This window comes from Pogona vitticeps, chromosome 4 (genome assembly GCF_051106095.1).
Source record: "Pogona vitticeps strain Pit_001003342236 chromosome 4, PviZW2.1, whole genome shotgun sequence".
Taxonomy (NCBI): Eukaryota; Metazoa; Chordata; class Lepidosauria; order Squamata; family Agamidae; genus Pogona; species Pogona vitticeps.
In genome coordinates, this window is record NC_135786.1 from 186006822 (window position 1) to 186024873 (window position 18052).

The window sequence follows — 18052 nt, forward strand, 5'->3', positions numbered from 1 at the left end:
AACGAGCAACGTGAGATTGCTATTAAATAGGACGGAAACTGTCCGAGGAAGCAATAAATATGGCCTGTAGGAAGCGACAAGGAAAGGAAGCTTTCACAGGAAGTGACGATGCGGTGGACTCGGAAGCTTTTTTCGGGGCCAATAAGCAGCCAGCGTTGACGGGCAGGGGGCGGGAGAACGGAAGGCAAGTCAAGAAGGAGGCGGAAGAAGTTTTTATTCCGTCAGGAGCTAGTCGTCTTCTTTGGGACCGTTGTTATTACCTGTTACTCGCCTGGTTTGGCTTCTCTTTTTCCTCTTCGAGCTTTTTCCACGCCTAACATGGATCCCGTAGGACTCGCTGCCGTCGTCCCTGCCGCTGAGGCCAGCCCTCGACCAACGTGGCCGCAAAGCAAGGTGAGGAAAGAAGGGATAGATGATAAAAGGTGGAGTTTCTCAGGTCCACCGAGAGTTGCAGGGTTCCGAACGGGGAAGCGGGGGAGAGCCGTTGGTTCTCGAGAGTTTTTGGACTACCACTCCCATAATCTCGCGCCATGGGCCGTGTTCGCCTGGGCGCCTGGGAATGGAAGTCCAAAATGTATGGAAGGCCAGAAATTCCTTTTCCCTGCTTCATTAGGTGGCGGTTGAGCCCTGAGGTGGGGAAAAGAGTGGCGTCGCTTCAATGGTGAGAGGGGTGAAGCTTCATAATGGAAGGATTTCAGGTCGAGAATTGGGAACTTGTTAGGGAAGTTCGTTTATTTACTGCAAGAAATTATTTATGTGAGGAAATAAGTGAATATTTCTTGGATGTGTTGGCTCGGACATCTGGAACTCCTAGCCTTCCAGTTACCAAAAACTAGAAGGCCAATGGCTGAAAACCATTAGATCGCACCACTCTGGTTGGGACACAGCCTGCACTCTTTCTTATTCTCTCTAACATACACACAACACTTCAATCAGACTGGAGCTGTGGGGAACAGCTGTGGCAGCAAACTCCAGCTATTTGCTAGGACTTTCTTAGCCCAGGAGGCACTCTTCTCAATTTTTAACATACAGTCGGGTCTTGACTTGAGAACTTAATCTGTATTGGAAGGCGGTTCTCAAGTCAAAAAGTCTGTAAGTCAAGTCTCCATTGACCTACAGTGCATTGAAAACCGATTAATCCTGTAACAGGCCGTTTTTGTTCCATCTTGGTTTTTTTCTGGTCTGTAAGTCAAATCTCAGTCTGCAAGTCAAACCTAAATTTTGCGACCAGAGAAGTCCGTAACTCAAAAAGTCTGTAAGTCAAGCCGTCTGTAAGTCAAGGGTCCACTGTATTCCATTAAAGATGATGACAGGGGGTTGTTCCTCCTTTAATAAGGCTTGTGTGCATTTTTTTTAGTCTGAAAGAAGAGTTTACCCCTTATTACACAACAAAACAAGAAAAATGCCATGCACTTGTTGAACATTGGCTGTTGCACCACTAATACGGACACAGGAACTGTATGGGGGAAAATGGCAACTCTGTGGGCAGGTGGTGCACTAAATAGGGCCAATGCTTTTTAAGCCGTAAAGTGTGCTGCTCTAGTGGCGAAGATCTGTTCCATGTGATTCACTCCCAGGACTGCGCAGCCTCACATCACTCAACAGTAAAGTGATGTAATAGTTTTCAGCCTTTGGCCTTCCAGTGGTTGGAACTTTAGCTTCCAGAGGCCCCAGCCAGTGTGTCCAGAAATAGCCAGAGGTTCCAGAAGTCCAAAGATGGCAAACTGCAGAGATATTGGTTAGAAAGTTTGGAGTTCCTACTCATTAAATTCACAGAGTGACCTTAGACCAGTCACGTTCTGTCAGTAGCCAAAAATGGTTAATTTCTATTGAAGAGGTAATAAGTTATATTTAAAATATTTTAAGACTAAAGTCAATGTTTAAATAAGCTTTGCCAGTTGCCCTTTGTCTTATAAGAGTCTGTAGATGGAGATAGCTCTAGGCTGAGAGCCAAATAAAATGCCTTTTGTAATGCTACTCTACTTCAGAGCTGATGAATAACAATAATCTTATGCATAGTAAAATCTTAATACCCTGTTTTCTCAAAAATAAGACCTAACTTGAAAATAAGCCCTAGTATGATTTTTCAGGATGCTCGTAATATAAGCCCTACACCAAAAATAAGCCCCACTTAAGTGAAACCCTGCCCTCCATCATTGTGCAGCAGCTAGAAGAAGATGACATGACTGTATTTGAATAAATGTAGATTGTTATACATGAAAAAATAAAACATCCCCTGAAAATATGCCCCAATGCGGTTTTTAGAGCAAAAATTAATATAAGACCCTGTCTTATTTTCAGGGAAACACTATATATTAATTCTCTGATAGGATTTTATTATGCATAAGATTAATAAAGACAACAACAAAACAACAACTTTAAAAGATAAACTAATCTTTCAGTTTACAGCAGCAACAAATCCATGAAATGTATTTGTAAATTGTGGCATAGTTAATTTATCCATATAAATCAGCTCTGAAGTAGAGTAGTATTGCATAAGGTATTTGGCTTTCAGGCTAGAGTCTAATTTAGTTGGTCTTGACAGGTGACAAAAATGATTAGGGATAATTTGCTGAAATATTTAGAGTGGTGTAGTGGATAGAGTGATGGACTAGGACTGAGATCTTGATTTGTATCCCTACTTAACCATGGGTTGCTATACACAAATTTCAGCTTGACAGCATATAACATTAAATTTATTGAAGGAAAATCTCCCAAATCTAAATGCACTAGGCATAAAAGCTATTGAGTGGTACTATAAAGTAGCAAAACTTCAAAATAATTTTGATTTATTTTTCCTGCTCTAAGTTTCCCATTATTATAAACTCGCCTGAGTATTTTTATGGGAAGTTGGGACACACATACATAATAAATAAATAGTTTAGATAAATCGAGGGTTGTTATGGGAGGTTCTAAATACAGTATATTGCTTTAGTAATTGGAGTTGATTTTTCTGTAACTGTTATGAGATTGAGCTTTACATGTGCTACCCTTGTTAAAGACAGAAAATGTAGTTTTGGGTAACAGGTGTGTTCCCCACCATCTGAATAAGCCTGTGTTCTCTTGTTATAGGCTAGGAGATAATTTTATCATGCATGAATTACAAGACCTCAGAGGAAGAGACAGTGTTGTGCAGCTTGTCCTGCTTTGCAGGGTTGCATGTACAGGCACATGAGATTGTGACAGGAAATGTAAACTTAAAAAAAATCAAGTCCTGGAAAACCAATAGGAGAACCTAAAGGTTTTATATTTCTGTAATAGCTCTTCTTCCATGTACCTATAAAACAATTTTTGTATCACCTGACTTACTCTTATCCAACATAAAACATCTGTTTGTTTTTACAGTGCCCGTGGGGAACTCCTAACAGTGCTGCGATATCATGTTCTCTTGCTGATGTCATGAGTGAGCAACTAGCAAAGGAGCTGCAACTAGAAGAAGAAAGTTCTGTTTTTCCAGAAGTTGTATCGTGAGTTGAATGTCCTTACATTTAAATACTGTAATTGTTTGCAGACTTTGTATGCTGTCATTTCCTCTAGCTGCAGTTCTATAGACAAGAAGTGGGCAAAGTCCAGGATCACTTTTCCTTCAATGCTGTAGTTATCTCACGCACCTCAGCCAACAGCCAGAAGTCCACTTTCAGGTTTATGAACCTCTTATGGTAGGAACAAGTTGGAGGGCACAGATCATAATAATATCACAGTTCGTGGTTGGTTTCTGTTTTTGGTGTTTCTTGTTGGACTCTAACAACTGTGGTTTCCTTCCCTCTCTGTCTCTCCCCTGCCTGCCAGAATGAGAGTAAAATTAGCATCTTGTCAGTCCTTTCACTTTGCAAAATGTGCCTGACAAGGAAAGGGGCTTTAGCAAACAGGGTGGGATCATGAGTCTACTCTTATTGTTGTCTAGAAATCTTTTAGTATAGGAGTGAATAGTCTGATGCTCTGTAAATGTTTTGGACTACAGTTTACATAAGGCCTGATTATTGGCAATGCTGGCTGGGACTTGCAGGAGCTGAACATCCTGGAAAAAAAACAGCTTCCTGTTTTTGTTGGCCATTCAATGGAAGTGAGAAAATCTGCGTCCTCACCTTGACTGTGTAACAGCAAAATGAAGAAAGTGGCAGTCCTCACTGTTAAAGTGAGGAAGGTCCCCTTTACTTTATCTTGTCACTTGTCATACACAGTGTGAGAGTAGTTTAAATATTTTCTTTGCTCTCTCCAGCCAAGTGAGTGATATTGTGGAAACAATCTGAAGGAGGCAGCAACATGCAGAGTAATGTGAATATCTCTCAGTGTGTGTGTGTGTGTATTTTGTGATCTGCCTTGAATCCCTATGGGGAGTAAGGTGACATACAAATCTTACATAAAATTTATATGTCATCTTACTCCCCGTAGGGATTCAAGGCAACTAACAACATATATAAAAACTATGTAACAACGTTTTTAAATACTTTATAAATACCATATTAAAATTATTAAACATATATCAAGACTAAAAACAAGATTAAAAACAATTTTCAGACATTTAAAAATGTATAAAAATTGCTAAGTTTAATAAACAGAGCATCCCTGAGACAATTAGTGCTTAAAAAGCCAGACTCAAAAGGAAGATCCTTGTCTGATAACAGAAGAATTAAAAGAGATTGGGCTAACCTGGCTTCCTGGGATAGTGCATTGTAAAGTCCTGGAGTGACCACTGAGAAGGCTGTCTCTTGTGTCCTCACCAAACAAGCCTGGGAGGGTGGTGAAAGTGAGAGAAGAGTATCCACAGAAGATTTTAAAATCCAAGAAGGCTTATATGGGGATGATATGATCCTTCCAATAGCCTGGAGCCAAGTCATACAGGATTTTATAGGTAATAACAGCACTTTGAATTGGACCTGAAAACAGACTGGCAACCAATGAAGATCTTGTGACAAGGGAGTTATATGCTCCCTTTAACTAGTGCCAGTCAGCAGTCTTAACTGCAGCATTTTGAACCAGCTGAAATTTCCAAACATTCTTGAAAGACTGCCTTCCGTACAGTACATTACAGTAATCCAAATAAGATATAACTGGGGCATGTGTGACAGTGGCCATAACAGACATCTTAAGGAATGGGCATAGCTGACATACCAGCTTTAATATGTGTAAATGCACTGCTGGCCACCACTGAAACATGTACATCCAATCTCAGGGTAGAGTCCAGGAGTACACACAAGCTGTGAGCCCAACCTTTAAGGGGGAGTGTAACCTCATCTAGTACAGGCTGAATCTGTATCCCTTGACCCCTAATCTACCCAACTACATACACTCCCCAAACAACTTGCTCTGTGGAAATACATATTCTTGGTAGTAATCTCAGTTCCACTAAATTTTTCTTCTATCAAAGAAAATCCTTTTCTTTTGTAATACTTATCCTCTTGCATTTTAAATATTTGCATTCTGGCTGAAACCCTGTTTTGCAGTTACACAAGTAGTGTAACTTTTTGAACTGAACAGGCTATATCAGGGGTTATCAGCCCCTGGTCCACGGCCCAGTGCCAGTCCGTGGGCTTTCTGGAACTGGGCTGTGGATATGGATTTCCATCCCCCCATGCACGTGTGCGGGGAGCTTGTCATGCCCGTGCAGGGGACGTGCCATTTCCACACCGGGGGGGGGAGCATGACACATCCCTTGCAGGCACGACACGCCCACCGCACGAATGTGGGGATGCCCCCGCTTCCCTGCGCATGGAGCTTGCTCCTCCCAACTGGTCTGCGGCCCTAAAAAGGTTGGGGTCCGCTGGGGTATATAATAAAAAAGGGAACAATGTTGAGACGAAAGCAAAGTACGATTTATTTTGTTATCTGAGTGAAAACCTCTGATGCAGTGACTGAAATTCTGCTACATGGTTACACATATAGTATAACTTTTGGAAAGGAATTGCCGTAAGTTAAGAAGTCTCCAAATACAGTAGTGCCTTGCTTAGCGATGTTAATCGGTGCAGCAAAAATCGCCACTAACCGAAAACATCGCTAAGCGATTTTTAAAAGCCCATAGGAATGCATTGAAACCCCTTCAGTGCATTCCTATGGGCAAAAAACCTACCTTTAAGCGAAAATCCTCCATAGGGTGGCCATTTTCGCTGCCCGGTATGCAAGGAATCCATCCCAAAACACAGCGGGCGGCCATGTTTTTTACCCGGCGTCCATTTTGGAACTGCCGATCAGCTGTTGGGAAAACATCGCTATGAGAAAATCGGTAAGCGAAAAAGCTTACCGATCATCGCAAAGCGATATTTTTCCATCTAAATCATCACAATGAGATCGCTTAGGCGATTGCAAAAACCAAATCGCTATGCGATTTCGTCGTTAACCGGAGCGCTCGTTAAGCAAGGCACCACTGTACAGTGGTGCCTCGCTTGACAAAGATAATTCATTCCAGCAAAATCACTGTGGAACAAAATCATTGTCAAGTGAAAGTAAAAAAACCCATTGAAATGCATTGAAAACCGGTTCAATGCGTTCCAGTGGGCAAAATACCTCAGCGTCCAGCGAAGATCCTCCATAGGGCGGCCATTTTCCGGTGCCTGTAAAGCAAAATAGCCTTCCTAAACACAGTGGGGAGCCATTTTGAAACCCGATGATCAGCTGTTTTGATCGTCGTAAAGCGAAAAATCGGTTCCCAAAGCAGGGAACCAACCATCGTCAAGCGATTTTTTCCTATTAAAACATTGTTTTGCGATCACTATAGCGATCGCAAAATGCTCATTGTTAAGCGATTTCCTCGTCTAACGAGGTAATCGTCAAGCTGTACATTATCTGGTGTATACTGAGACATGTGACTCAATATGCAATAGATTTCTTAACATATAGCAATTCTGAAAGAAACTATCCTACACTTTGATTTTGTCTCAGAATATTTTTGCCCTCACATAATTATTTTCATTTGAATCTCACAGCTGAATTGGAGCTTCAGTGTTACACTGATGTCATTTTATTATTTTTATTGTTATATATAGAGTTGTTGAAGGACCATTCATCTCAGGGGAGAACACTGATACTTCGAGTGACTTGATGTTGGCACAAATGCTGCAGATGGAGTTTGATAGAGAGTATGATGCACAACTTCGCCGTGAAGAGAAAAAGTTCAATGGGGACAGCAAAGGTTACTATCATTGGTCTTTCTTGCTTTGCTAAAATAAATTGATTTGCCTTTCTATCACAGAGGAAAAACATAAATTGCACACCTCTTCTTCTTTATTTCTCAAGTGTCCATATCTTTTGAGAATTACCGAAAAGTGCATCCATTTGAAGACACGGACAGCTCTGAAGATGAGGTTGATTGGCAGGATACTCGTCATGATCCATACAGAGCAGGTAAATAATTAAATGTAATCAGGTCGATTCCAACTTATGGCAATACTTTCCAAGGTTTTCCAAATATAAAATTGAGAAGTGACTTACCATTCCCTTCTTCTAGGGGCACTCTGGGAATGTGTAGCTTGGCCAAGACTATAAAGACTGTTTTATTCCTGAGAAGCACAGTGGACAATTATACTCCTGACCTCTGGCTTTCCAGCCAGATATCCAGTTCACTTAGCTGTCCAGTGAGAAATAGAGCAAATAGCCGCTGTAATAACAACTTATCTACCGTGTTTCCCCGAAAATAAAACAGGGTCTTATGTTAATTTTTGCTAAAAAAATTGCATTATTTATTTATTTATTTATTTATTTATTTATTCATTCATTCATTCTATTTGTACCTTGCCTATGGTCAAAATGACCATTAGGGCTTATTTTCAGGGGATGTTTTATTTTACAGTCATGTCATCATCTTCTGGTTGCTGCACAATGCTGCACAATAGTGGAGAGCGGGGTTTAACTTAACTAGGGCTTATTTTGGGGGTAGGGCTTATATTACAAGCATCCTGAAAAATCATAGTAGGGCTTATTTTCAGGTTAGGTCTTATTTTGGGGGATAAGGGTATATCACTACAAATAAACTTTCTGGCTGACATGATCATGAAATATGGTTTTATAAGATGAGTGCCATTTGTATATTATTTGTGTGAATAATTTATTATGCCATTATATTTTAAATATGATCTTGACACTTCAGTATTGACCTAAGCAACAGGCAAGTTCCTGGCCCTTAGCACCTGCTGTCTAGAAGTTGACTGGAGGTCACGGAAGAGAAGAATGGATAAAGGGATGGAATTGTGGGCTTTACTTGGCTATGATGATTACAGGGCTAAGTCACAATCTTTGGGAAAGAGGCATGTTTAAGCCATGGTTTGAAATTGTGCAGGATGAGACATTTATGAAATATGACAGTATCTGGCAACACAAGCTAATAGAAGTATGTTTCTTCACCAAAAGACCCATTCCCCTATGAGTTATGAAGCTGTATGAGACTTTGTGCAAGGTTAACAAAGAGCCTTGACAGCTCTCTATTTGTTAAATGCTACTACAGTCTTTGACACAAAATGCTTTCTTGATGTAAATAAAAGTTAGCATTGTTAATAGTTGTGAGGATATATTCTGAATTGATATTCTTATTATTCATAGATAAGCCAACAACAACACCAAAAAAAGGCTTTGTTGGAAAAGGAAAAGATATAACTACCAAACACGATGAGATTGTGTGTGGACGAAAGAACACTGCACGGATGGAAAATGTAAGTTCTGTGTTAAATTTCTCACAGATACCGCAGGTCTCTTCTCTGAAGGGAGTGCTTAAACTGTTGTTGGTCTGTATTATAGTATGTGTTGGTCTCTATTATAATATAATAGAAACTTTTAATTTGATTTCTGTTCTTGTTTTAAAATCTGAGTTGGATACAGATCCTGATGTCATCACATTGAGAACAAACTTGTTGAAATCAGCTAGATTAAGTTAATCATAATTAAAGGCGATTGACTTCAGTGTGTCTGCTCTAACTATGACAGAGTTCTGTGTATTGTTTTGCTTTTGAACAGTGGGACAGATGCAGAGCAGTAGGAAACATATATGCTATTGCCTAAAAGATTATGTGATCGTACCTTGTTGAAGACTTTGGTGTAGGAGTTTGCCACAGTTCCATAATATTGCCTTCCACTATGTTGTTGTCATCTGCAAGGGTATTAGTGTTGTTTAATAGATAAAGTGTTAAACTGGGGAGGTTGAAATTCAAATTCGTTCCTAGCCTTGAAGCTCCCTGAATAACCTTTCTTGTTAGTCTGAAATATTTTTAGGAAAGGCAGTATAGAAATATTATTAGGTTCATATCTGGTAACCCTGAAATTAATGAAATTTAAGTACTGTGTTGATTTCCACGGGCCTAATCAATGTATGACTAAGACTGGTAAATAACATAAGTAAACATAACACTATTCAAGGTCTGAAATGTACAGCCACACACACCAATCTCTCAACTTCCCATTTTTATTTACAAAAATGTTTTTTTCCCTGCGTAAGTTCCCCTGTACTCTCTAGTGTCCCATTTTTAAAAATAACTGAAGAATTGGGAATGTGAAGCCTCCTCAGAACATGGCCTTCCACACTCCCTAGATGACTTTAGGGAGGGGTCCAATTGAGCCAAATTTTTGAAATGTTTGGGGGCCCTATGGGCACATTTCACCTCTCTGGGAACTTCATGTAATTCCCAGGGCACGTCTTACTCAGCCTAGTATAGGGTGTCCTTTGTCTAAAGCTTCTTTAGACACACAGTATACTGGTGATAAAAACATCATGCTGTCCATTGTATTTCATCTGTGTTTGCAGTTTGCACCTGAATTCCAAGTTGGTGATGGAATTGGGATGGACCTAAAACTATCCAATCATGTTTTCAATGCCTTAAAGCAGCATGCATACTCTGAGGAACGTCGAAGTGCCAGACTCCATGAGAAAAAGGAACACTCTACTGCTGTATGTATTCATGATTAAGCAAGTGAACATAGCATAGTTTTGTCAGAACATGGTATTTGGCATAAATTTAATACTGGGTTGATATCCCAACACTAATTGCAGAACTAGTTTTTGGAAATAGAGTGAGACTAGTCAAATATTGTTTGACAGGTCAAATAATAGTTTATCCTGAGTAGCTGCTGTGACAGATTCATTATTCAACCTTTTTAAAATGCCAAACTTAAATGTTTTTATGATCTCCAGTTCACTTGTTTTTTCTGACATAATGGTCATTCACTTCTTGTTGGCAATTAACATGTTGCTGCTGTGTTTCTAGGGAAGCATGCTGACTTGGTGCATGCTCAAGAATACTGTCTGGGTCTTATGAATCATACGCTGTTTGCCTTCTGCGTGTGTAAAAAAACAGGATTTCATCTATTATTTTCTAAGAACTTGTTAGTGCTGGCATATAGATAATTTTCTTCAGGTGATATATTGCCCATCTTTGCTGATATCCATCTTTATTCTAGATTTGCTATTTTTGGAATCGTGAAATATTTTTTGAGTGGCAAGAACTGAATTAGGTTGTTCCAATTGTTACGTTAATGATAGTCTGATATAATCCATTTTTCCCTAAAAGCTCATTTCAGCATGTAAGGCACTCAGTCAAACTAGTTTTATTTCATAGCACTTGAATATATTAATCATCATTATTATCTAAATTAAACAGATATAATTAAAAGTCTAAATATTCAGAAACATGTTGTTTTTATAGCAGCAATTTTAGTATAGCAGCAGTAATTTTTCTCACTTCTCTTGTGCAGGAGAAAGCAGTAGATCCAAAAACACGTTTACTTTTGTATAAGATGGTTAATTCTGGGATGCTAGAAACCATTACTGGCTGCATAAGTACAGGGAAAGAATCCGTGGTATTCCATGCCTATGGAGGAAGGTATTTTTTCATATGTAAATACTTATGATGAATTGTTTATATTGTTGGGAATGGGAAACAACTTCAGGCTAAAGTATTTTGAATTACAGAATAGTTGTGCAATCCATCTGCCTCACCATCCTGTTACATTTTTATAAATTAACACATAACCTTAAACTAAAGCCATTATTTTACATCTAGAGGTATGTATAGTTTTGTAAGCACTACTTGTAAATAAAATTTAAAAGTGTATTGTATCAAAGATGGAGCATAGTGATAGATTACATCACTGCAAATAAATGTTACTTAATATTATGGTTTATGCATTGTTAGATATCTGTCATACTAGTTGCAATTTCTCTTAACTCAATTAAATGTCTGTATCTAAAATATGATTTCTTTGTTTTTCCTACAGTTTAGGTGAGGATGCCAAACCAGTACCTTCTGAATGTGCCATAAAGGTGTTTAAAACAACTCTTAATGAATTTAAGAATCGTGATAAGTATATCAAGGATGACTATAGATTTAAAGATCGCTTCAGCAAACTCAATCCACGAAAGATAATCCGCATGTGGGCTGAAAAAGAAATGCACAATTTAACAAGGTAAGAAAACGTAGGCATACACGTGTTGCAGTATTTTTAAAATTCAAAATCACTTGTTCAAGCTTGGAAAACTGTGTAAAAGCCAAGTTTAATGTTTGATTATTATGTGTTGAATTATGTCCCTTTGAAAATGAGAGATGTTGTATTAATATAATTATCCAAAGATTGTGTTTTCTTTACTATTTAAAGTAAATATTGCTTTTCTGTAAATATTTGTTTTGATTTTAAACATTTACACTTCATGACAATAAATAACCATTCAGATTGTTCAGGACAGTAGTGGGGCAATATGCAGCCTTGGAAAAGTAAATCACAACCCATTAATTAATAGAATTCAATCTCATTTCTAGAAATATTATGTGCAGTTTTAAAGGGCCAACAGCTACAAAAGTATTGTGATTTTGATCTCTTTGAAGCTAACAAATTTATTCAGTGGGAACTGTCATGGATTGCAATACTCACATGAAGAAGTGCATTGAAATCCATGAAAGCTCACACTGAAATAAATGTATTCGTTTCAGAGGTGCCACAAATACTTCAGTGTTCGTTTCTGGTTTATTTATTTATTTATTTGATCTATACCCCACCCATCTGGCCTAAAAGGCCACTCTATTTATTTATTGTGCTGAAACAGACTGTCATGGTTCTCTTTGTTAAGACTGTTATAAAGTGCTACAGGGTTTATTTCCTGGATCTTACCAAAGCAGGGAAGCTTTGCTGGAAGTTCTTCAATGTGCTAATGTTTTTTCCTCTCCATAGAATGCAGAAGGCAGGGATTCCTTGTCCACAAGTGGTTAGCCTTAAAAAACATGTCTTGGTCATGTCCTTCATCGGTCAGGATCAAGTCCCAGCTCCTAAACTAAAAGAAGTAAAACTCGGTAATGAAGATATGAAACAGGCCTACAATCAAGTTCTTCATGTAAGAGCAGTGTTATTTTGTCTCAAAACTGATGGGAAGAGTGCCTTTTGAGAATACAGTATTCCAGAATCCTAATTAGGCCAGTACCTCTGCTGATGTAGCTCAACAATCATAAAAGCTTTCAAGATTATCAGATATCCTCATTAGGCAAGATGTTATAAAAACAAACTGGGGTGTCGGGGAATGAGACAGGAACATAGATTTTGTATAGAAGGCATATGTTTTAAGATCAACGGGGTGAAATTGACAAGGAAGGAATCTGCAGGCATGGCATTAGGTTCTAACATGTAATATGATAGATTCAGGACTGTAAGAAGAGAAACATTAAATCCCCCCTCCCCCAATTTTCCAACATTTAAATTCATCTGTTTCTTAGAATTGCACCATTCTCTTGACAGTTTCAGTAAACATAGCTTCCTTAAGCTGGCCTTAAGGTAGTTTCATTAATCAGCATTACACTAATAGGATTTTGGATTTTTCTCATGGCCGACATGCTTACATTTACTTCATGTTGGTCAGAAGGGTTATATAATTGTTGAATAATAAATACAAGTGAATGATCTTCACTTTGAAATATTTAGTCTTGGACCACTGCAAATTATGAAATGAACATTTTAAAAAATCACAAGCAGAACTTCTGTATTGAAGACACAGATGTATAAAAGTAGTTAAAGAAAAGAAAAGAATGAGGTTCAAGTAGCTGTTGAACATTTGTAATGCCAGTCCTATAGCATCAGTATTCTCCCCTTAAAATAATATTTCTTGTAGTACTCCATAATTAGCAGTCTGTAACATTATCAGCATTAATAGTTAAATGAACCCAGAGTAACTAGTGAATTGTTTATACATCTGTATCTGTCAGTCATACATAGTTGCATTAGTTGACAATTCAGATTAACTATAGCATACTTATAATAGTATAATTCAGTATTTTATTTGTATAAAATAAACATTTCATGCTGCTAATTGAGCATTTTCTGTTTAGCAAAAATATTTAGTTTTTTATAATTTGTATGGAAAGTACTCCTAATAACAACTTCTTGCTTCTTTCTAGATGATGCAGCAATTATATAAAGAATGTGGTTTGGTGCATGCTGACCTGAGTGAGTACAACATGCTGTGGCATAAGGGACAGGTAAGCAGATAATGAAGAAAAAAAATCTTATCTATTGCATGGTCTAATATGCATCCATTCAAAAACTGTGAACTTCTTATATTTATTCCAGGTCTGGTTAATTGATGTTAGTCAGTCTGTAGAGCCAACTCATCCTCATGGACTTGAATTCTTGTTTAGAGACTGTAGGAATGTTTCACAGGTAAGAAGTCCAACGGTCTTCAGGCTTTTTATCTGGATCTTTAATAGTGCCTCATTTAGTACTGTACAGTGATTTGAATAATACAGTTTTTCCAAAGTACTGAATGATCACTTGCTGTAGAGAATTTAGGTTTATATCTTAATAGGTTGAGTTTTAGTTTACTAGAGAAAGAAGAGAATTGCAATGGCTGGGATCCTACACTGCATGAGAATTGGATGTACCATTCCCACAATGGAATATTCCCTTGCCCTGTTACGCCTACTCATGTCCCCTAAGTCTGCTCTGGATGGGGGGGGGATCTTGTCCTCTGACAGAAGTGGTTTGTTTGGAGACTGACACAATTTGATACCAGCCCATGGCACTTTCTTGTTTGCTATAAGTGACGTGTGCAAGACTGTAGAATTAGGAACCTATCTTGAATAAAGGCTGTGATTTTGATCTACAAGTTAGATTAGAAAGTGTGTGGAAGTCTTGTTACCTCAAGTTACCTAGTTGTCTCAGAGTAGTAGTACCTGTAGTTCAGAACAAAAGAAAATACATTGGGTGGGGGAAGGACCCATCAGACATTGGCAGTGTCAGTCTCTTGGTATCAGTATTTTCCCCTTTGAATAATATTTTCAAACATCGTTAGTAAAGCATCCCTGGAAATGATATGCTACAGGTACTTGTTTAGTTGGAAAAAATAAATATTTTTTTTCTTTCAACAAAAGTTCTTCCAGAAGGGCGGTGTATCTGAAGCACTCAATGAACGAGAGCTGTTCAATGCTGTCTCAGGCTTAAATTTTGCAGCTGACAATGAGGTGGACTTCATAGCAGAGGTAAGCTTTTGGTTGGGAGGGTGACGCTGGAGAACATCTACCTTTGGCCTTATTCTAAATTTGGCTACTTTCCAGTGAAGCTCTCTGCATGTACAGGGGGATCCATAATATGTACCCAAAGTTTTCCTTCAGATTTTTGGTACTGTTTTTGGTACTCTTTTAGAAGCATCCGCTCTCTAGGAACATACATGTAACCACTACAGATAATTGAAGTTTCTCCCTGTAATTTTGCCTTTTGTTAAAGTCTTGGTTACAGTAAGAGAAAAAATGTTTACCTGTTCATTTCCAGTTAGTGGCAAACTTAGGATCTTCAGAAAAGAGGTTTCTGTGAATGCTTTTTGACTAATTTACAAAGAGGTTTTTTTTTCAGTCTGTCCCAACTACAATATTTTCAGAACCCCAACATACTTAAAGGGGGAGGGGGGAGAACAGTAGGAATTATCTGATGGGGCTGACAAGTAAGTGGGCAACCAGATTTATAATATAGGTTAGTTCTTGTTGCTGGATATGGTTGCTTGCCACTGCAATGTTTTAAAGAGTACAGTGGTGCCTCGCATTGCGACGTTAATTCATTCCGCAAAAATCACTGCAGAATGAAACGTTGCAATGCAAAATAAAAAAGCCCATAGAAACGCATTAAAACCTGATTAATGCATTCCTATGGGCTTAAAACTCACCATTCAGCGAAGATCCTCCATAGCACGGCCATTTTCGGTGCCTCTTAGGTGAGGAATCCGTCTCAGAAAACAGCGGGCGGCCATGTATTTTTCCCAGTGGCCATTTTGAAACCGCCGATCAGCAACATCGCAAAGCGATCGCTTTTGTGATCGCAAAAATGCGTCGCAAAGCGATTTCATCGCTAAACGGAGCAATTGCTATGCGAGGCACCACTGTACCAGTGAGATATTGGAGGTGAGCAAGTTGTATAATTGAATAGGGGATTTGGTGGTGTCAGTTTTAGAAGCCTCAAATTCAAACTGATACACCACTTCTGATTAGCATTTCACTGAATGTGTATCTGAAGCACTCAAAAGATCATTTACTCAGGCTAGGTCGTGTTAGTTGTGTAAGAAAATAACCTGATGATAAACTCTGGAAAGTGCAGATAATGCCCAAGAAACAGAAAAGAAGCCAAGCTGACAAATGTGTTATACAAACTCTGTGCATTATATATATGGGTTTCATTTCTTTTTCTTCTTCTTTTGAATAATGAAACCAAGTAAGTTCCATAGCAAGTGAAATATGAAATAAAGTTCTTGACATATGTGCCTTCATATTTTATAGATTGAAGCTTTGGAGAAGATAAATGAAGATCATGTACAGAAACATGCGAAAAAAGTATCTTCATTCCCAAATGATGATGGGAGTCCACCAACACTTTGCAACAAATAGCATTTGAGCTGAACTGAAGTGTGTTTTTCCTTCCTGCATCTCACTTCTGAGGCAGTAATTGAATGTTAGCTGCCAATGGCAACAGAATTTGTGGTCAACTCAGAAAGCTGTAAATGAAACTTCAGGGCATATGTATTGGTGCTTTTGTGTGTGTGTGTGTGTGTGTTTTTTTAAAGGAAAGCCCATGAGTTAGTCCACTGAGACAAAGCACATAGCTCTATGTAAAATTTACTTTCCATTGGCAATCTGACAACTTATTTCCGTCAGTTTCATTGCAGGAGAGTTAAATATGTGCTATTTAAACATTTAAATTTTCTAAAATAACATCACAATTTCAGATTAAAGTCCTAGATGGAAGTGCTTAAGACTGATGAATGCTCTTTTCCCTGTATAGTATTATACCTAACAGGAAGAGAGAAAATAATTTTCTGTCCTTAATATCTGCACATCATATGCTTAAGGAAAGGGTGAATGGTTCTAATACATGAAATATATGAGTTGCTATCAAATGTTACTATTTTTTTCAAAAACTCAGTATGACATTCTTAATACTTGGTAAGTGAAATTTGTATTGATCACTAAAATAGCCACAAAATTTACATATGATTTTTTACAGAAAGTTAAAAATAACTAGTCTGTAAATTGGATCTTAAACATTAAGGCCATAATATAGGTTTTCAAAAAGTAATTGTTATTAGATACCAATAAATATTTGGTATTTTCTTTCTTAGTGATTAAGTGGAAGATAGCTCAGATCCTTAGAAATAGATACCTTTAAACAAGAATATTACGTTTCAATCACATAAAATGAATGAGAGAACACATAGCAGAAGGAGCTCTCTTAATTTTATACTAGCTAGATATTCCATATTTGTAGAAAAGTTTTTAGAGGGGATTTAGAAAAAAACTTGTATTTAAGAGTATGCATGTAACATAACTTCCTGACAGTGAAGTTAATTCGTATTACTCAAAGCAAAAATCAACACAAGCAAGGGCTTGTTCTTGGGACATGTGTATAATAAAAGACTAGTTACATTCTAGTAATGAATGTGCCTGAACATCTTATTTGGAGTAATACAGTGTTCCTCACAAGCTGCATTGTTTTTTTAATAGCTGATTTAATTCTTCGGATGTACTTGTGACTATATTATCTGTTTTGTTTAGATCAGTATAAAGTTAATTTACTGATACAGGTTTTGAAGATGAATGGACTTGGCGGGTGAAACTTGGGTCACCTTTTCCTTGGCTTTCTTTTAAATTTCTCCATGATGTTGTAGTGAGACACTTGCTATGTGATGTTCTCATAGTGGCCTGTTTTGCACTCCATGCAAATATGGGATGGGAAATAAACATGTCAGATCATTTGGCTTGTATTTGTAGATTTATTTGGTCAAATATTGGTACAGAATCTATAGCATCAGTGCCATGTTTTACTGCTAACAGTTACAGAAAAATAGAGTTACAGCAGTGAGATTGAATAGGTTGCCAATAAAGGAGATACAGTGCAATACTGAAATGTCAGAAAAGCTTGTGACACCTTCACATGTTACTTTCATAAATTAGAGTGCACTTCATCAGATGCATGACCTGAATTCTTAACTGCCATATGTCTGAGTACAGGTAAGGGAAATTTGTAAACAGTGAGTTCAAATGATCATGAAATGAAAGAGATCTTTGCTAATTCAGGTATATAGAAGCACAGCATTTCATGATGACATAAATCTAGCACTGTTGTGCCAATTGACACTTCTTCTTGGACAGGAACCTATTATCTTGATTTATGCCAAACTGGGTCAGATGAAATGCAATGAATTGTAATTTAATTGGAAGTTATTTTAGAGAGTTTGGAAACAGGAAAACAGCTGATCAAATGTTACAACACTCAGGCCATTTTAGTTTGGGGAAACTATAACAGGCTTGTGAAATTCTGCATAGAGAAACTGAATAGTTTAGGGGGCAGTTCTGACACTGACAGAACAAAACAAAGCATTTCAGACTATATGCATGTCCCTACAAGCAAGTGAAGTACAGGTAATAGACAAAGTGATTATGGTTCACTAACAGGAATGGGATTACCAAACTTTTACAGTAGTTTGATTAGCAGGTCCTGGCCAGGTGGCCTTGACTGTCACATGAATTCTAAAATGGCCATTCATAGGTTTATCCTTCATGTATGTATGCATATCCCTATACAGATATTTTGGAGGGCATCTCTTCAGCACAAG

General features: G+C 37.9%; 1 protein-coding gene across 1 annotated transcript; it reads left to right on the plus strand.

Annotated features, from left to right (window-relative positions):
* The first annotated feature begins 168 nt into the window (after window positions 1-168).
* On the plus strand, window positions 169-17189 carry RIOK3 (RIO kinase 3). Its single transcript, XM_020785664.3, has 13 exons — window positions 169-393; window positions 3346-3467; window positions 6981-7126; window positions 7231-7338; window positions 8530-8639; window positions 9725-9868; window positions 10672-10799; window positions 11194-11382; window positions 12142-12301; window positions 13356-13436; window positions 13528-13617; window positions 14328-14435; window positions 15720-17189. Exons 1-13 carry the CDS (start codon window positions 319-321, stop codon window positions 15825-15827), a joined length of 1569 nt encoding a protein of 522 aa, XP_020641323.2. The 5' UTR covers window positions 169-318; the 3' UTR covers window positions 15828-17189.
* The last annotated feature ends 863 nt before the right edge of the window (window positions 17190-18052 follow it).

What these genes read in the sequence shown, in the direction of transcription:
- RIOK3 (XM_020785664.3), top strand. Translation starts at nt 319, where the DNA reads ATGGATCCCGTAGGACTCGCTGCCGTCGTCCCTGCCGCTGAGGCCAGC. An exon ending in AAAAGGAACACTCTACTGCT is followed by an intron (nt 9,869 to 10,671) that starts GTATGTATTCAT and finishes TCTCTTGTGCAG; the next exon opens with GAGAAAGCAGTAGATCCAAA. An exon ending in TTCCATGCCTATGGAGGAAG is followed by an intron (nt 10,800 to 11,193) that starts GTATTTTTTCAT and finishes TTTTTCCTACAG; the next exon opens with TTTAGGTGAGGATGCCAAAC.